We start from the raw sequence: 16572 nt of genomic DNA, 5'->3' as shown, positions 1-16572 counted from the left end.
AGCCATGTTGGATCAGGCCAGTGGGCCATCCAGTCCAACACTCTGTGTCACAAAAGAACATAAGAGAAGCCATGTTGGATCAGGCCAGTGGCCCATCCAGTCCAACACTCTGTGTCACATAAGAACATAAGAGAAGCCATGTTGGATCAGGCCAATGGCCCATCCTGTCCAACACTCTGTGTCACACAGTGGCGAAAAAAACCCCAGGTGCCATTAGGAGGTCCATCAGTGGGGTCAGGACTCTAGAAGCCCTCCCACTGTTGCCGCCCCCCCCCCAAGCACCAAGAATGCAAGGCATCATTTGCCCCAGACAAAGAATTCCATCAATACCCTGTGGCTAATAGCCACTGATGGACCTCTGCTCCATACATTGATCCAATCCCCTCTTGAAGTTTTCTATGCTTGTAGCTGCCGCCACCTCCTGTGGCAGTGAATTCCATGTGTTAATCTGCAGTGTTTGCAGAATTAAAGCCAAGGTGGCAAGCTCTGGCAGGATAAGATCAAGTCTGAATTCAGAGAAGTGATGCTGTCCATGCTGCAAGCCCCTTGCCGGTATTCTCAGAGATCTGGGAACTGGCTGTGCTTACTGAGTGGGCAGGGCACTACACAACACTGAACAGTTGAAGACGATGACACTGGATTTATATTCCGCTTTCCACTCAAGAGTCTCAGAGAAACTCACAATCTCCTTGACCTTCCTCCCCCACAACAGACACCCTGTGAGGTGGGTGGGGCTGGAGAGGGCTCTCACAGCAGCTGCCCTGTCAGGGACAACCTCTGCCAGAGCTCTGGCTGACCCAAGGCCATTCCAGCAGGTGCAAGTGGAGGAGTGGGGAATCAAACCCGGTTCTCCCAGATAAGAGAGCTCTGGCTGACCCAAGGCCATTCCAGCAGGTGCAAGTAGAGGAGTGGGGAATCAAACCCGGTTCTCCCAGATAAGAGAGCTCTGGCTGACCCAAGGCCATTCCAGCAGGTGCAAGTGGAGGAGTGGGGAATCCAACCCGGTTCTCCCAGATAAGAGAGCTATGGCTGACCCAAGGCCATTCCAGCAGGTGCAAGTGGAGGAGTGGGGAATCAAATGTGGTAAAGCCAAACTGTATTTCATTGCTGCTTGCTCGAACTCTCCTTACCCCCCTCCTTTCCTTTGTTATGTAGTATTGCTTTGAAATGTGAATATGTGAAAGCTTTATCTGCGCCTTCTCAGGCCTGGCACCGGGGGAGGTTGGAGCCAGAAGCGCTCAAGGCCGAAACGGGCCTGAGAACGAAATGGTAGCATCAATGTGTGAATGTGCCCTGCATAGTACCCCTCCCTCCAGAATCCCTTTGAAGTGTACCTTATATGATTGCATTCTACTGTATGATCTTTAGTCTTTCAATCTCAACGTAGTCGAGGACAACAGTATCAATAAACTAGTTATTTTGTTTCAACAAAGACTCGTTATTGAATCTGCCGACTTGACAGGAAGGGTTGCACGGGGGCTTAGTTCCTGTGGCCCTTTCTTACATGCCCAAGGAAACGCTGTTCACCACTGTGGAGTCAGGCCACAATTTTTCTCCAGGTCAGTTTGGCCAGGGATCCTGGAGGGTTGGGGGTTTTTTTTTCCTTTTTGCCATCTCCTGGGCATGGAGCAGGGGTCACTGAGGGTGTGGGGGGAGGTGCTTGTGAATTCCCTGCCTTGTGCAGGGAGTTGGACTAGATGACCCTGGAGGTCCCTTCCAGCTTTATGCTTCTAAGAACAAAAAGACCCGCAAGTTGGCAAGCAAGAGAAATGCAGGAAAACAGAGCTTGTTGGGCAAGAACGTTGATCGGTCTGTTATGTTGCTAGCCCCCACCTGCCCTTACAGAGGGGTTGCTGGAAAGCTGGGCTGTGATAGGCTGGGGCAGTCAAGCTAAGTTCAGCAGCAACGCAAGGTCAGCAGAACTTGAAAGCGGCACAGCGGACGGTCGGTTTTAAACTCTGCAACGAGAAGCCTAGAAAGGCACAGGCCATTCCGAAGAAACATTCCTACACCCCGTGAAATGGCTAGGGAAAGCAGCAAAGAAACTTTAGCGGGGCGTCTTCCTAAATGTTTCTTACCGGACGGAATGGAGGGGAGCGGGGGGAAGGACGCCCCAGAGGAACAGAGATTTACAAAATCCTAGACTGTTTTTCCCAAGGACAAAATGCCGTACCTCGTTTCTAGCTTTCGGGCGATCCAGAAGAATTTTCAGTGCAAACCGTTCTTGAGATGATTTTTTCATGCAGACTCTGTGCAGGCAGCAGTGAAATCGTTTGGTTAGTAAAACTGCAAGGAGGTTACCAATTTATGTATTCAACACTTGACGCCTGAAATCAACCACTCCTGTCTGTAGTTTGCAGCGAGACGAAGCTCTGCGTAAAGGCTTGCACTGGGAAATGTCTCCTATCCCAGGCCAAGTGCAGTGGAGTGGCTTCCAGGCGTGTAATTCTGCCTCCAAATCCCATAGCTTGCTGCAGTCCCTCAGAGCCAAGGCAAATTATACTCTTTGAGGATTCAAAGGCTGCCTTTGCTGCTTCACATCTCTCTGGAGTTACAGCCAGAAGCAAAAGCCTTCACCTAAGACGCAAAAACCAAGCACAGCCATCCTTCCACCTTCCCCTGCTGTTCTGCAACAACTCCCAGGACTTGATCGGCATTGGAAGCCACCCATAATCCCGAGTGTTATCAGGCCAAAGAGGAGTCCCAAGCAGTGACCCCTCTAAGCTGAGTTAGTGTAAGCTAGCTCACAGATTTTTAGTCACAACTACTGTAGCACTCGCTGCCCGAACTGCCTTCCTCAGCCAGACACGGCTCCCCTCCACACTTCCTTTTCTGCTCTGGTTTCAGAGCGATCCCCAGGGCAGTGGAGCTTGGGGATCTGTGGGGATGAGACCTTTCTGCCAGGCTGACTCCGGCTTGGGACAAACGCAGGTTTGCAAACGAACATTTGCCTGCGGCATCTAACAGTTTCCTCCAAGCAACTAGGCAATTGTGCTTTTATGAACAAGAAGGCTTGACTGTCACTTTCCTTTGGGATACCAAAGTGCCGCAATCAGCTAGTGTGGATTCTTGAATAGACTCGGCAATCAGTTTTGACAGCTAATAACACGTAGGCTTGATTGCAAGGATCGGATGCATCGAAGGATGCTCCCCATCTCACCTTGTCCCTACACATATGGCCAAAAGGGGCCTACCGCTTCATATGCTGCATTCAAACTGACAATGCAAATAGCATTGGAGTGACAAAAAAAAAGCACGGAGATGATATTGGATTTATATCCCACCCTATACTCTGAATCTCAGAGCGGTCACAATCTCCTCTACCTTCCCCCACACACACACACACGACACCCTGTGAGGTAGCTGGGGCTGAGAGAGCTTTTACAGCAGGTGCCCTTTCAAGGACAACTCCTACAAGAGCTATGGCTGACCCAAGGCCATTCCAGCAGCTGCAAGTGGAGGAGTGGGGAATCAAACCCGGTTCTCCCAGATAAGAGAGCTATGGCTGACCCAAGGCCATTCCAGCAGCTGCAAGTGGAGGAGCGGAGAAGAAGAAGACTGCAGATTTATACCCCACCCTTTTCTCTGAATCAGAGCAGCTTACAATCGCCTATATCTTCTCCCCCCACAACAGACACCCTGTGAGGTGGGTGGGGCTGAGAGAGCTCTGACAGAAGCTGCCCTTTCAAGGACAACTCCTGCGAGAGCTCTGGCTCACCCAAGGCCATTCCAGCAGCTGCAAGTGGAGGAGTGGGGAATCAAACGTGGTTCTCCCAGTCAAGAGTCCGCACACTTAACCACTACACCAAACTGGCTCTTTTACCAAATCATTTGCGGTTTTACACATACACACAAACTCAACAAAAAAAAGGGAGGAAACAGCCATTAATATTTCTGGCTGACAGCACGATGAAAGCATTCACCGGTTCACGGTTACTGTGAAAACTTAATCGTCATCCAGTGAAGGGAAACTCACCTTACTGGACCGCTGATTCCTGCTCCCAGCTTCTGGGTCCAGTTAATATGATACTCTTCTAAAATAGAAGTTTCCTGTTTGAAAAGAGAAAAAAGGAACCATGGAAACACCAAACCTTTCCTGGGCAAAGCCAGTCACAAATCCATGCGCCTCCAGACTGCATTAGCAGCTGCTCTAACAAGATTCTTGCAGCACCTGAAGTTCCACATGTTTATCGCTGCATGAGCTTCCATAGGAAACAGCCTACCTCATCACACTTGAACATATGAACATATGAAGCTGCCTTATACTGAATCAGACCCTCGGTCCATCAAAGTCAGTATTGTCTTCTCAGGCTGGCGGCAGCTCTCCAGGGTCTCAAGCTGAGGATTTTCACGCCTACTTGCCTGGATCCTTTTTGGAGATGCCAGGGATTGAACCTGGGACCTTCTGCTTCCCAAGCAGATGCTCTACCACTCAGCCACCGTCCCTCCCCACTTTGTAGCAACTCATCACACTTTGTGTGACGTGCACAAAGACCCTGTGCAGGTAACTACTACCAGGACTACTGATGCAACAGAGACTTCCCTCTGCACTGTGCCTTTGGCACCTGTCCCTCAGCGACATTTTTATTAACTTCATTTATAGTTCTAAAGGAAGGCAGTGGCAAGCCACACTTTAAAGTGCCACACTTTACAGTCCTCTCTCACTGGAACTCAGGGCACTTTACACATGTAATAAGAACTGCTCAATAAATCACACAGCAAATTATGACAAAAATTAGTAAAATGAACAAGAAGATTTTTTTGGGAAGAAGATTTTGGATTTATATCCCGCCCTATACTCTGAATCTCAAAGTCTCAGAGCGGTCACAATCTCCTCTACCTTCCCCCCCCACAGCAAACACCCTGTGAGGTAGGTGGGGCTGCGAGTGCTTTTATAGCAGCTGCCCTTTCAAGGACAGCTTCTATGAAAGCTCTGGCTGACCCAAGGCCATCTCAGCAGGTGCAAGTGGAGGAGTGGGGAATCAAACCCGGTTCTCCCAGATAAGAGTCCGCGCACTTAACCACTACACCAAACAGCAATTGTTCCTGACAAAACAGATTAACACAGAGGCCGAAGGAGGCCAAACAGTTGCTCAGAAGCCACATGTGGCTCTTTCACACATATTATGGGCTCTCAAAGCCGCCCCCCCCCATCAACCAGCTTTGAGGAGGCATTTCTTTCTTTAAATCATTTCTCCAAGCCAAACCAGCTAGCAGCATTTAAAGTTGCTTTCTTTCACCCCCCTCATAAGAACATAAGAGAAGCCATGTTGGATCAGGCCAATGGCCCATCCAGTCCAACACTATGGGTCACACAGTGGCCAATATATACACACACACACACACACACACAGTCAGTGGCTAATAGCCACTGATGGAACTCTGCTCCATATTTTTATCCAATCCTCTCTTGAAGCTGGCGATGCTTGTAGCTGCCACCACCTCCTGTGGCAGTGAATTCCACATGTTAATCACCCTTTGGGTGAAGAAGTACTTCCTTTTATCCATTCTAACCTTACTGCACAGCAATTTCATGGAATGTCTACGAGTTCTTGTATTGTGAGAAAGGGAGTAAAGGACTTCTTTCTCTACCTTCTCTATCCCATGCATAATCTTGTAAACCTCTATCCTGTCACCCCGCAGTCGACGTTTCTCCAAGCTAAAGAGCCCCAAGCGTTCTAACCTTTCTTCATAGGGAAAGTGTTCCAAACCTTTAATCATTTCTAGTTGCCCTTTTCTGCACTTTTTCCAATGCTATATCCTTTTTGAGGTGCGGTGACCTCTCTTGTGGCTGTCAAATATTTGATGTTCATGTCTTGCAGCTCTCAAACATCTGAAGTTTATTCTATGTGGCTCTTACGTTAAGCAAGTTGGCCACCCTGGGTTTAGGCATATTACAGGTAGCAGCAAGACCGATGACGTACTGCATTCATGACAGACAAACTTTTTCTCCCTCTCCCAGAATACTAGAACACCCGAGGGCATCTAAGGAAGTTGATGGGCAGTAGATTCAGATTCAGGATGGACAAAAGGAAATAATCCACCAGGGACAGGGCCTTTTCGGTAACGGCTCCTTGCTGGTGGAACCAGCTGCCGGAAAAGGTGAGGGCCCTGCGGAACCTTGGTCAGTTCCGCAGGGCCTGTAAGACAGCCCTCTTCCGGCTGACCTATAACTAACTGGCATTGGAAACTTTATAGAAGGTTGTAGTGTAGTATTCTGACAGATCGCTGTTTTAATTTTTTTTATTATTTTACTGTTTTAATTGTTGTAAATTGATGGTATTTTTAAAACCAAAATCTATGTTAGATCTTATGTTGTGAGCCGCCCTGAGCCGCTTCGGTGGGAAGGGCGGGATATAAACTGAAATAAACTGAAACTTTACACAGAGAGTGATTAAAATGTGGAATTCACTGCCAGAGGATATAGCGATTGACAAAGGCAGAGATGGTTTTAGAAACGATTAGGTTGATTCTTAAAGTGTAGATCTGTCAAAGGCTACTAGCCATGGCTAAAGGAAATTTCCACACCGTGAGGCAGAAATCCAGCGCCTGGTGGAAACATCAGGGAAGGTCTCTATGCCGTGTTGCTGGCCCTCCAGGGCAACTGGTTGGCTATGGTGTGAGACAGGATACTGGACTAGATGGACCCTCACTGGTCTGATCCAGCAGGGCCTTTCTGATGTTCTTCTCAGGCGAAGGCCTCAGCCTCTCTGCCCTGTTGTTGGCCCTCCAGAGAAACTGGTTGGCCACTGTGTGAGACAGGAGGCTGGACTAGATGAACCCTCACTGGTCTGATCCAGCAGGGCCTTTCTGATGTTCTTCTCAGGCGAAGGCCTCAGCCTCTCTGCCCTGTTGTTGGCCCTCCAAAGGAACTGGTTGGCCAGTGTGAGACAGGAGGCTGGACTAGATGGACCCTCGCTGGTCTGATCCAGCAGGGCTCTTCTGTTGTTCTTATGAAGGTCTTGGCCTCTCTGCCCTGTTGTTGGCCCTCCAGGGCAACTGGTTGGCTATGGTGTGAGACAGGATGCTGGACTAGATGGACCCTCACTGGTCTGATTTGACAGGGCTCTTCTTACGCTAAAGATCTTCACTGTTCACCCCTTACATTTCAGAGAACAGAAAAGCGGAGAGGTAGGCACCGAAGCTGATGTTGCAGCTGAGCCAACACAAGTCATGACTGGATATGCAAAGCAGCCTCTTGCAACTTGGAGACACATCTCCTGAGAGGTAAGGCCCATCAGGTTGAGCAGGACTTGCTTCCACATCAGCGGGAGTGTAGCAATTAGTAAGGTTAATGCCAACAATGCTAACAGCCCAACTTTATGCAGGCTGGCACAGTGGCACAGGGATTTTTTGTTCTTCAGGAAGCCAAGTCCCACTGAGATCTGGGGAGAGGCCTTCAAAGTGGGCGAAGACCACAACTCAGCAAGACTCTGGTTTTTGAAATCAGCACCAACACTCTGAGGTTTGCCAGAAGTTTTAGAGCAGACATAGTCTTAGCTTGTTACCAAAAAACATTTAGCACTGTAAAGACTGGTTGTAGCAAATGATTCAGCGCTCTCAATTTCATCAGACCCACCACCATAAGCCTAGAAAGATTCACCTAGCTTCTTTGAGAAGGCGGTTTCCCTCTACTCTGGTCACTTTTAGCATTCTAGGTGAAAACAGAAGCTTTGTGGCACCTGCAACGTTAACCCTTTATTCCAGCAAATGCTTCTGTTAATTAGAAGAAGAATTGCAGATTTATACCCTGCCCTTCTCTCTGAATCAGAAACTCAGAGCGGCTTACAATCTCCTATATCTTCTCCCCCTCCACAACAGACACCCTATGAGGTAGGTGGGGCTGAGAGGGCTCTCACAGCAGCTGCCCTTCCAAGGACAACTCCTGCGAGAGCTGTGGCTGACCCAAGGCCATTCCAGCAGGTGCAAGTGGAGGAGTGGGGAATCAAACCCAGTTCTCCCAGATAAGAGAGCTATGGCTGACCCAGGGCCATTCCAGCAGGTGCAAGTGGAGGAGTGGGGAATCAAACCCGGTTCTCCCAGATAAGAGCTATGGCTGACCCAAGGCCATTCCAGCAGGTGCAAGTGGAGGAGTGGGGAATCAAACCCGGTTCTCCCAGATAAGAGAGCCATGGCTGACCCAAGGCCATCCCAGCAGCTGCAAGTGGAGGAGTGGGGAATCAAACCCGGTTCTCCCAGATCAGAGAGCTCTGGCTGACCCAAGGCCATTCCAGCAGGTGCAAGTGGAGGAGTGGGGAATCAAACCCGGTTCTCCCAGATAAGAGAGCTCTGGCTGACCCAAGGCCATTCCAGCAGGTGCAAGTGGAGGAGTGGGGAATCAAACCCGGTTCTCCCAGATAAGAGAGCTATGGCTGACCCAGGGCCATTCCAGCAGGTGCAAGTGGAGGAGTGGGGAATCAAACCCGGTTCTCCCAGATAAGAGAGCTATGGCTGACCCAGGGCCATTCCAGCAGCTGCAAGTGGAGGAGGGGGGAATCAAACCCGGTTCTCCCAGATAAGAGCTCTGGCTGACCCAAGGCCATTCCAGCAGGTGCAAGTGGAGGAGTGGGGAATCAAACCCGGTTCTCCCAGATAAGAGTCCGCACACTTAACCACTACACCATACTGGCTCTAGAGCCAACGACTTCAGCTATGAGCTGTTCCTCACTCTGCAGTCATTTTATGCAGGGGCACAAAAGCAAGTTACCCGGGCTAGTCTGATCTCACCAGATCTCAGAAGCAATGTTGGGGTGACCCCGGTTAGCCCCTGATTGGAAGCCCATCAAGGGAGTCCACAGTTTGGCAAACCCGCTCTTGTTTGTCTCTTGCCTTGAAAACCCCGTGAGAGGTCGACATACTTCAGTTATGACTTGGAGAGCACTTTATGCACACACAGAAACAAGCAAGAAAACCACAGAAGCAGAGGCTGAAATGGGATGATGTAAAATGCAGAGGCCTTCCACAGAATGCTGCGAGGCCCATTAATATATGGATGTGGAGGGGGGGGGGGGGGGAGAGGGATCGACTCTCTCAGATAAGAGAGTCGGGCAGCGGCTTCCCCACCAGTCAGGCCAGCCGAGGGCCAAATGCCAGGCAGGAGGCAGAGACTGGGAAAATCCGCCACAAGGCTTAAGGCAGGGGTATCAAACATCTGGTCTGGGGTCTGAATCAGGCCCCTGGAGGGCTCGTATCAGCCCTCCCCCACACACCCCTGAGCAACTGGCTGTCATCTGCTTCCTTCTCCCTCTCTCTTGCTTCCTTATGTGTAACAGCTTGCTTGGCAAGGCTTATTCAATCGTCCTGGAGCTACAGAACAAAACCTCTATTTTTTCCATTGGCTGAGGCTCCTCCCTTGGGAGGAAGGGGGGGCAAGGAAGAGCTTGCTTTGCCAGGCTCTCTCAATCGCACAGAAGAGCTACTGAGCCAAGCCTCTCTTTAAGAACATAAGAGAAGCCATGTTAGATCAGGCCAATGGCCCATCCAGTCCAACATTCTGTGTCACACAGCGGCCATATATATATATATATATATATATACACACACACACACACACACACATACACACTGTGGCTAATAGCCACTGATGGACCTCTGCTCCATATTTTTATCTAACCCCCTCTTGAAGGTGGCCATGCTTTTCTTCTATTGGCTGAGGCCCCTCCCCCTTCTGGTCCCCTGGGGAAGGCAGGAAAGAGCCAGAGCTTCCTTTGCCCAGTTCCCTGGATCCCGTGGGAGAGGCACAAAGAAAGCACCATTAAGACAAACGACTGCTAATGTTTTAAGCCTGTTACAAAAAATCTTGACTTGTGTTTGCCCGTGTCCTTCGTAAAGTTTCTATCTCCGCTGCCTAATCTTGAATAGGTACACGCATGCCCCAGCCCGACAGGCTCTCATTGATGTTAGCTCCATGCAGCCCCCATAACAAATGAGCTTGACGCCCCCGGCTTAAGGGGCGGGGGCTGGCCGGAGGGGGGCGTGGCCGGCCCAGGCCCCTGGGGACGGCGCTCTGCCCATGCTCAGAGGCGCCCCCGCCCGCGTCACCTTGATCATCTTGTCCGCGTCGGGCTCCTCCGACATCCTCCTCCGCCGCTGGCGCCAGTTCAGGCCGGGCGGGCGGCGCGGGGGCGAGGGGTGGCTGCCGGGGTCCGCGCTGGGCAGGGCGCCGCTCCTCCGAGCCCGCGTCCTCCTCGTCGCCGCCGGCCCTGCCGCCGCCTCATCCCCGCCCAGCCAGGGAAGGGAAGGAAGGGAGCGAAGGCGGAGAGAGAAAGGGCCGGTCGGCGGCCGCCTCAGCCGCGATGCGGGCCTCCTCGCCACAGCCGCCGCCGCCGGGACTCCGCTCCAGCTGGGGAGCCGCTGGCCATTGCCAGAGCTCTCCCCCTCCGACGCGGGCAGCCCCGCCTGATGGCTGAGGGCGCGCCGAGCACGCCGCCCGTCCAGCCGGTGGCCTTCCCCAAGCTCGCCGCCGAACCCTCACGCCGCACCGGCTCAGAGTCGCTTCCGCCGGGAGGGAGGCCGGTGCGGTGAACCAGGCGAGCGGCGAAGACAGCCTAGATCGGCGACGTTCGACGTTAAAGGACCCCCGCCCTTCGCCTTTTCCATATACCGCGTGAGGGGTTTTTCTCTTGCCCCTTGGTCTTTCAGCCCTTCCCGTCGCCTTCTGATGACGTTGGAAGTGGGGTTATCCGAGGGAAGACCAGGGGGCGGGGGCTCGGCGCGGCGGCATGAGTGTCTGCCTTCCCACAACTCGAACACGCCCCCTTCGCGGTTCGGCCCCTTCGGCTCCTTCCGCTTGCTGAAAGAGTCTGTCGGGGGGAAACCTCGCGAGAGTTGAATATTGAAAAATTCTCCGAGGAAGAGGCGGGAAAGGGGCCGGGTGCCATTTTGAGGATTGTGGGCTGCCTTTGACGTGGAAAGTTAACGCTCACAAACCCTTATTTTATGAAGTGTTTAAAATGTATTTAGGTACTCAGCTTTGTAAAATAGGTTCAGGTGGGGGTAGCCATGTTGGGCTGAACCAGGGGTGGCCAAACTTGCTTAACATAAGAGCCACATAGAATAAACATCAGATGTTTGAGAGCCGCAAGACATGAACGTCGGATGTTTGAGAGTAGAAAGGAAGGAAGGAAGGAAAATAGATGGGGAGGGAGAGGTGGAAGAAAGCAGCTTTAAATGCATTCTCCAGGCTGGCCAAGGGGGCAGTGGGGACTTCAAGAACCACACAATATGTATGAAAGAGCCGCATGTGAAAACAGGAGATCCCCAGACCCCACCTGGAGGCTCACTAGGGTTGCCAAGTCCAATTCAAGAAATATCTGGGGACTTTGGGGGTGGAGCCAGGAGACATTAAAGGTGGAGCCAAGATTAAGGCTGTGACAAGCAGAATTGAACAAAGGGAGTTCTGGCCATCACATTTAATGGGAGTTCTGGCCACCTTTTCAATGCCTTCCTTCCATAGGAAATAATGAAGGATAGGGGCACCTTCTTTTGGGGCTCATAGAATTGGACCCCCTGGTCCAATCGTTTTGAAACTTGGGGGATATTTTGGGGAGAGGCACTAAATGCTGTACTGAAAATTTGGTGCCTCTACCTCAAAAAATAACCACCCCCCCCCAGAGCCCCAGATACCCGCGGATCAGTTCTCCATGATTTTCTATGGGACTAAATCTCCATAGGGAATAACAGTTTCCAGCAGACATTTCCCTCTCCTCCCCCCGCTTTCTGACGACCCTGAAGTGGGGGGAGGGCCTCCAAACCGGGGGATCCCCTGCCCCCACCTGGGGATTGGCAACCCTAAGGCTCGCAACCCTAGCCTGTGCTTCTTTTCAAAGCAGAACAAAAGTTTTGAGTCCAGCGGCACCTTGAAGACCAACGAAGTTTTATTCTGGGTATACGCTTTAGCATGCAAGCACACTTTGAGGTGTGCATGCGCACAGAAGTTTATATCCAGAATTAAATTTTGTTGGTCAAGTTTGGCCATCCCCGGTCAAGCAAGAGAACAAAAGTGTGAGTCCAGGGGTACCTTGAAGACCCAACAAAATTTAATTCTGAATATAAGCTTTTGTGTGCATGCACGTTTCGAAGTGTGCTTGCATGCTAAAGCTTATACCCAGAATAAAACTTTGTTGGTCTTCAAGGCGCCACTGGACTCAAAACTTTCTTCTGCAGCTTTGAAAAGAAACACAGGCTAGGGTTGGGAACCTCCAGGTGGAGTCTGGGGATCTCCTGTTTTCACTGCTGATCGCCAGACCACAGAGCTAAATTTCCCTGGAGAGAACATTAGTTTCAGAGGGTGGAATCAACGGGCAAATCTCTTGAGAATTGGATTTTAAAATGTAGGAAAGAAGCAGGAAACGGGCTGGATGCCATTTTGAGGGAGCTAGATCAAGATTGGTTGCTGTGTTTGCAGCATTAGAAAGGAGCAAGCATCCAGTAGCACTTTAAAGACTTATCAAAATTTTGAGGCAGGCAATGAGCTTTAGTGACTGGATGGAAAGTGAGTCCTTCTGTCCTTATATCTGGGAAAGAGCCAAAGAGGGCTGCTATCTATCTCAAACACTCATATGGCACAGACCAATTAGGCTTGTTGTGAATTGCCCGACAAATAAAATTTTCAGGTGTATCTTTTGAGCTCCAGAACAACCACTCTATTGCCTTAGAGGCTGGGTACTATTTGGTAAATAAATTTTGCAAGCAGCTGCTCTTGCTGCCTCAAGACCTTTGGCAATATGCAATGGGAGCAGGAAACTTTCTTTATTTATATCCTGCCTTTCCTTGTAGTTTAAGGTGGCTTGTGTTAATAGTTAAAAATATCCCACCTAAAAAATTAAATAGTAAACCCCAGCTCTCCCCCACAAAGGTGCCTGCCATTGAAACCACCTCAAAAGTCCTGGCACGGAGGCAGGCCTCTCCAAGGAGAGTCCCCCACCTCATCACAGACTTGGAGCCACTGTGGAAGAGGCTTGGGCTGCCTAACAACTGGAACTGGAGCTGTGGAAGGAGACCTTCCTTTAAATATGGTCATCCCAGCCCCTTGATTTGAACTCGGAAACAGACTGGTGGTAGCCAATGTCACTTTTTCAGCTAGCCCTTGACAATAGCCACATTCTGGACCATCTTCAAGGGCAGCCCTTGGTTGGGTGCATTGCAGTAGTCCAACCATGAGGTCACAGGAACATGGATCGGGATGGCTAGGTCAGCTGAGTCTTGGTGATAAGAGAGTTGGTGAGAGGTAGAAGTCACTCTTGACCATCGTGCCAATCTGCTTTTCAGACAGCAAGGTAGGGTCGTGAGCACCCCCCAAAACACTTAACCTGCTCTGAAAAAGTCAGCATCACTCCAAGTAGATTCAGTCCTTCTATCATATGAGCTTTCCCAACCATCATTACTTCTGTCTTGTCTGGATTCAGCTTAAGTTTGTTCTGTCTTAGCCACATGACCACAGCCCCAAAGCACCAGTTAAGAACCAATGGACACGAGGTTTGAATAATGAAATATAGAGCTCGGTGTTAGTGCTTGATGATGACGCCCTACCCCAGGGGTGGGGAACTGGCTCTCCAGATGTTTTTGCCTACAACTCCCATCAGCCCCAGCCATTGGCCATGCTGGCTGGGGCTGATGGGAGTTGTGGGCAAAAAACATCTGGAGAGCCACTGTTCCCTGCCCTAGCCCAAACCTTTGGCCAATGTCATTCATTAGCCTCATATATATATTAAAGAGCACGGGTGAGAGAACAGAACCCTGTGGCACTCTACAAGATAAATTCCACCCAGTTGATTCCACACCTCCAGTGGAGATGATGTGCAGTCAGACAGAAAAGTGAAACCACCGAAGAGCTATGCCCTGCATACCAAGTCCATATTCAAACCAGTGGATATGGAGTAGGTCAATTATGTTAAAAGCCACCGAGAGATCCAACAGTATCAAAAGGAAAGACTGGGCCATGTCCAACTTTAAATGAAGACCGTCCATCAGTGCAACTAAAGCAATCATGAAGATTACTTAATTCTGTTTCCCCCCCCCCCCATGTGGGCTTATTACAACAGATGTAGAGACTACAGAGATCAGTTCTCCTGAAGAAAATCACCACTTTGGAGAGTGAACCCCAAATCCTGCCCCGTGCAGGCTCCATCCCCAGGATCTCCAGATCTTTCCCAACCCAGAGTTGGCATCCCAACCACCAATCCCTCTGGGAGCTGTCAGAGGGCAGAGTACTATACAGGTCCAGGGCCTGCAGGATGGAGCTTTTCCACCAGGCTTTTCAGTGACGTTCTTTGTTGAAGATGCAGATGTCTGCCTGACTCCCTTTGCCCCTTCTGCCGTATGTTGGCCCAAGCTGTTTATTCTATTAAAAGCCTGTAAATTATTTAGTAGGTTTGAGCAGATTTAAGAAATACTACCATCCGGTTTTACTGTTGTTAGATTGTAAATTGTTTTAGTGATGAATTTTCATGGCCTTAATTGATCTTATTCTATATGTTTAATGTTGTCATCCTCCCTGAGCCTGCTCCGGTGAGATAGGCGGGATATAAATCCCAGTATTAAAATTAAATTAAAATATGCTCATACGCATGGCTTTTTTAAAGCAGGAATGCAGTTCCAGCTGGCTTGGCATCAGGGGGTGTGGCCTAATCTGCAAATGAATTCCTGCTGAGCTTTTTCTACCAAAAAAAGCCCCGTGTGAAACAATGCTGACATCAAGGGATGTGGCCTAATATGCAAATGAGTTCGTTGCTGAGCTTCTTCTACAAAAAAAGCCCTGTGTGAAACAATGTTGACATCAGGGGATGTGGCCTAATATGCAAATGAGTTCATTGCTGAGCTTCTCCAAAAAAAAGCCCTGTGTGAAACAATGTTGACATCAGGGGATGTGGCCTAATATGCAAATGAGTTCTTGCTGGGCTTTTTCTACCAAAAGCCCTGCTTGTATGTGTATAAAATATGGTGGTACAAGTTTTCACTTAAGCATGTTCTGAACCACCACTGGATATTTCCCTCTCTCTGGGGCTGAGATCTGTTAAAAGCACATGATAAGGAAAGGAAAGCTACTCATTAGGCCATAAGGACACTCTCCCCCCATTCCTGCCTCTCCTTAGTGTAAGGCGTATTCCCAGCAAGAGCCAGCCCAGCTGTTTTGTAAAAGTTGTCTAAGAGGCAGGATGGCCCAAGCTAGCCTGAGCTCCAAAGGTAAAGAGGGTCAGCCCTTCTTAGTACTTGAGTGGGAAAGTCTATGGCTGCTATGCAGAAGCAGGCAGCGGGAAACCGTCTCTGAAGTCTCTTGTGTTGAAAAACCTACAGGCTCAAGAGTCAGCTGTGGCTTGACAGCATTTTCCATCACCCCAGAAGGCAGCAATATGGCTACTGCACTGTACGTGCCTCATCAAAGCAGAGGAAGTATCGTCAGCAGGGTGACGTATTAAAGGTAAGGACTCGCTTAGCATAAGGTAGTACTGCAGTTCATTTTTAGAGACAGTTAACAATGCGTTAGAGCAGAATGAGTGCGTGCCAACAGTAGAAATTGTATAGGGAACCTGCATTGCATAGGGAAGCTGGGATTCTAAGAATCCTCTCTGTAGAATAAGGTAGATGAAGAAGAAGAAGATATTGGATTTATATCCCGCCCTCCACTCTGAAGAGTCTCAGAGCGGCTCGCAAGCTCCTTTCCCTTCCTCCCCCACAACAGACACCCTGTGAGGTGGGTGGGGCTGAGAGGGCCCTCACAGCAGCTGCCCTTTCAAGGACAACCTCTGCCAGAGCTATGGCTGACCCAAGGCCATGCTAGCAGCTGTAAGTGGAGGAGTGGGGGATCAAACCCTGTTCTCCCAGATAAGAGAGCTCTGGCTGAAACAAGGCCATTCCAGCAGCTGAGAGTGGAGGAGTGGGGAATCAAACCCGGTTCTCGCAGATAAGAGTCTGCACACTTAACCACTATGGCTGACCCAAGGCCACTCCAGCAGCTGCAAGTGGAAGAGTGGGGAATCAAACCCGGTTCTCCCAGATAAGAGTCCACACACTTAACCACTACACCAAACCGGCTCTCCACCCTGAATAAGAGTGCTCCAGAGGAAAAGAACCATTGTTTTCTGAGTTAACACTTATCTTCAAGAAACAAGTCATTGAAAAGGTATTAAATAAAATAGCTGAACATGGATTATTATTTCTCTTCTTCGAATAGTGCTCTGTGGTTCCACACTCTTTGGATATTCTTTCTCTGCAAGCACCAGTATGAGTTTGTCATTTTTATAAATATCAGGGTACTATGGCCTTATTTACAGTGATTAAAAGTACTTTTCTTTACATATGAACATCTGAAGCTGCCTTCTACTGAATCAGACCCCCCCCTGGGTCCATCAAAGTCAGTATTATCTACTCGGACTGGCAGCGGCTCTCCAGGGTCTCAAGCTGAGGTTTTTCATGCCTACTTGCCTGGACCCTTTTTAGTTGGAGATGCCGGGGATTGAACCTGGGACCTTCTGCTTACAAGGCAGATGCTCTACCTCTGAGCCACCGTCCCTCCCCCTCTAGCTGTTTCAAGAGAGATTGTATATAAAGGTTCCCAAATAAACATTGTCTAAA

At 49.8% G+C, this 16572-nt stretch overlaps 1 protein-coding gene and 1 non-coding gene across 2 annotated transcripts in view; both read right to left on the bottom strand.

Moving 5' to 3' along the window:
• MAPKAPK5 (MAPK activated protein kinase 5) overlaps positions 1–10160 on the bottom strand; it is a gene marked incomplete at its 3' end in the record, with an annotated part of 30705 nt that extends 20545 nt beyond the window's left edge. The window contains exons 1-3 of the mRNA XM_060249173.1: positions 10042–10160; positions 3977–4050; positions 2174–2249 (exon numbers count right to left, since the gene is read on the bottom strand). Coding sequence (XP_060105156.1) covers positions 2174–2249; positions 3977–4050; positions 10042–10077 — 186 coding nt within the window. The remainder of the gene's footprint in view (positions 1–2173; positions 2250–3976; positions 4051–10041) is intronic.
• A 6278-nt stretch (positions 10161–16438) lies between these two features.
• On the bottom strand, positions 16439–16505 carry TRNAT-UGU (transfer RNA threonine (anticodon UGU)). The gene has a single exon. It is a non-coding gene; the product is annotated as a tRNA-Thr (tRNA).
• Between the last annotated feature and the right edge of the window lie 67 nt (positions 16506–16572).

Source organism: Heteronotia binoei, chromosome 11 (genome assembly GCF_032191835.1).
Source record: "Heteronotia binoei isolate CCM8104 ecotype False Entrance Well chromosome 11, APGP_CSIRO_Hbin_v1, whole genome shotgun sequence".
Classification (NCBI taxonomy): domain Eukaryota; kingdom Metazoa; phylum Chordata; class Lepidosauria; order Squamata; family Gekkonidae; genus Heteronotia; species Heteronotia binoei.
This window is presented reverse-complemented; position numbering and strand designations above follow the sequence as displayed.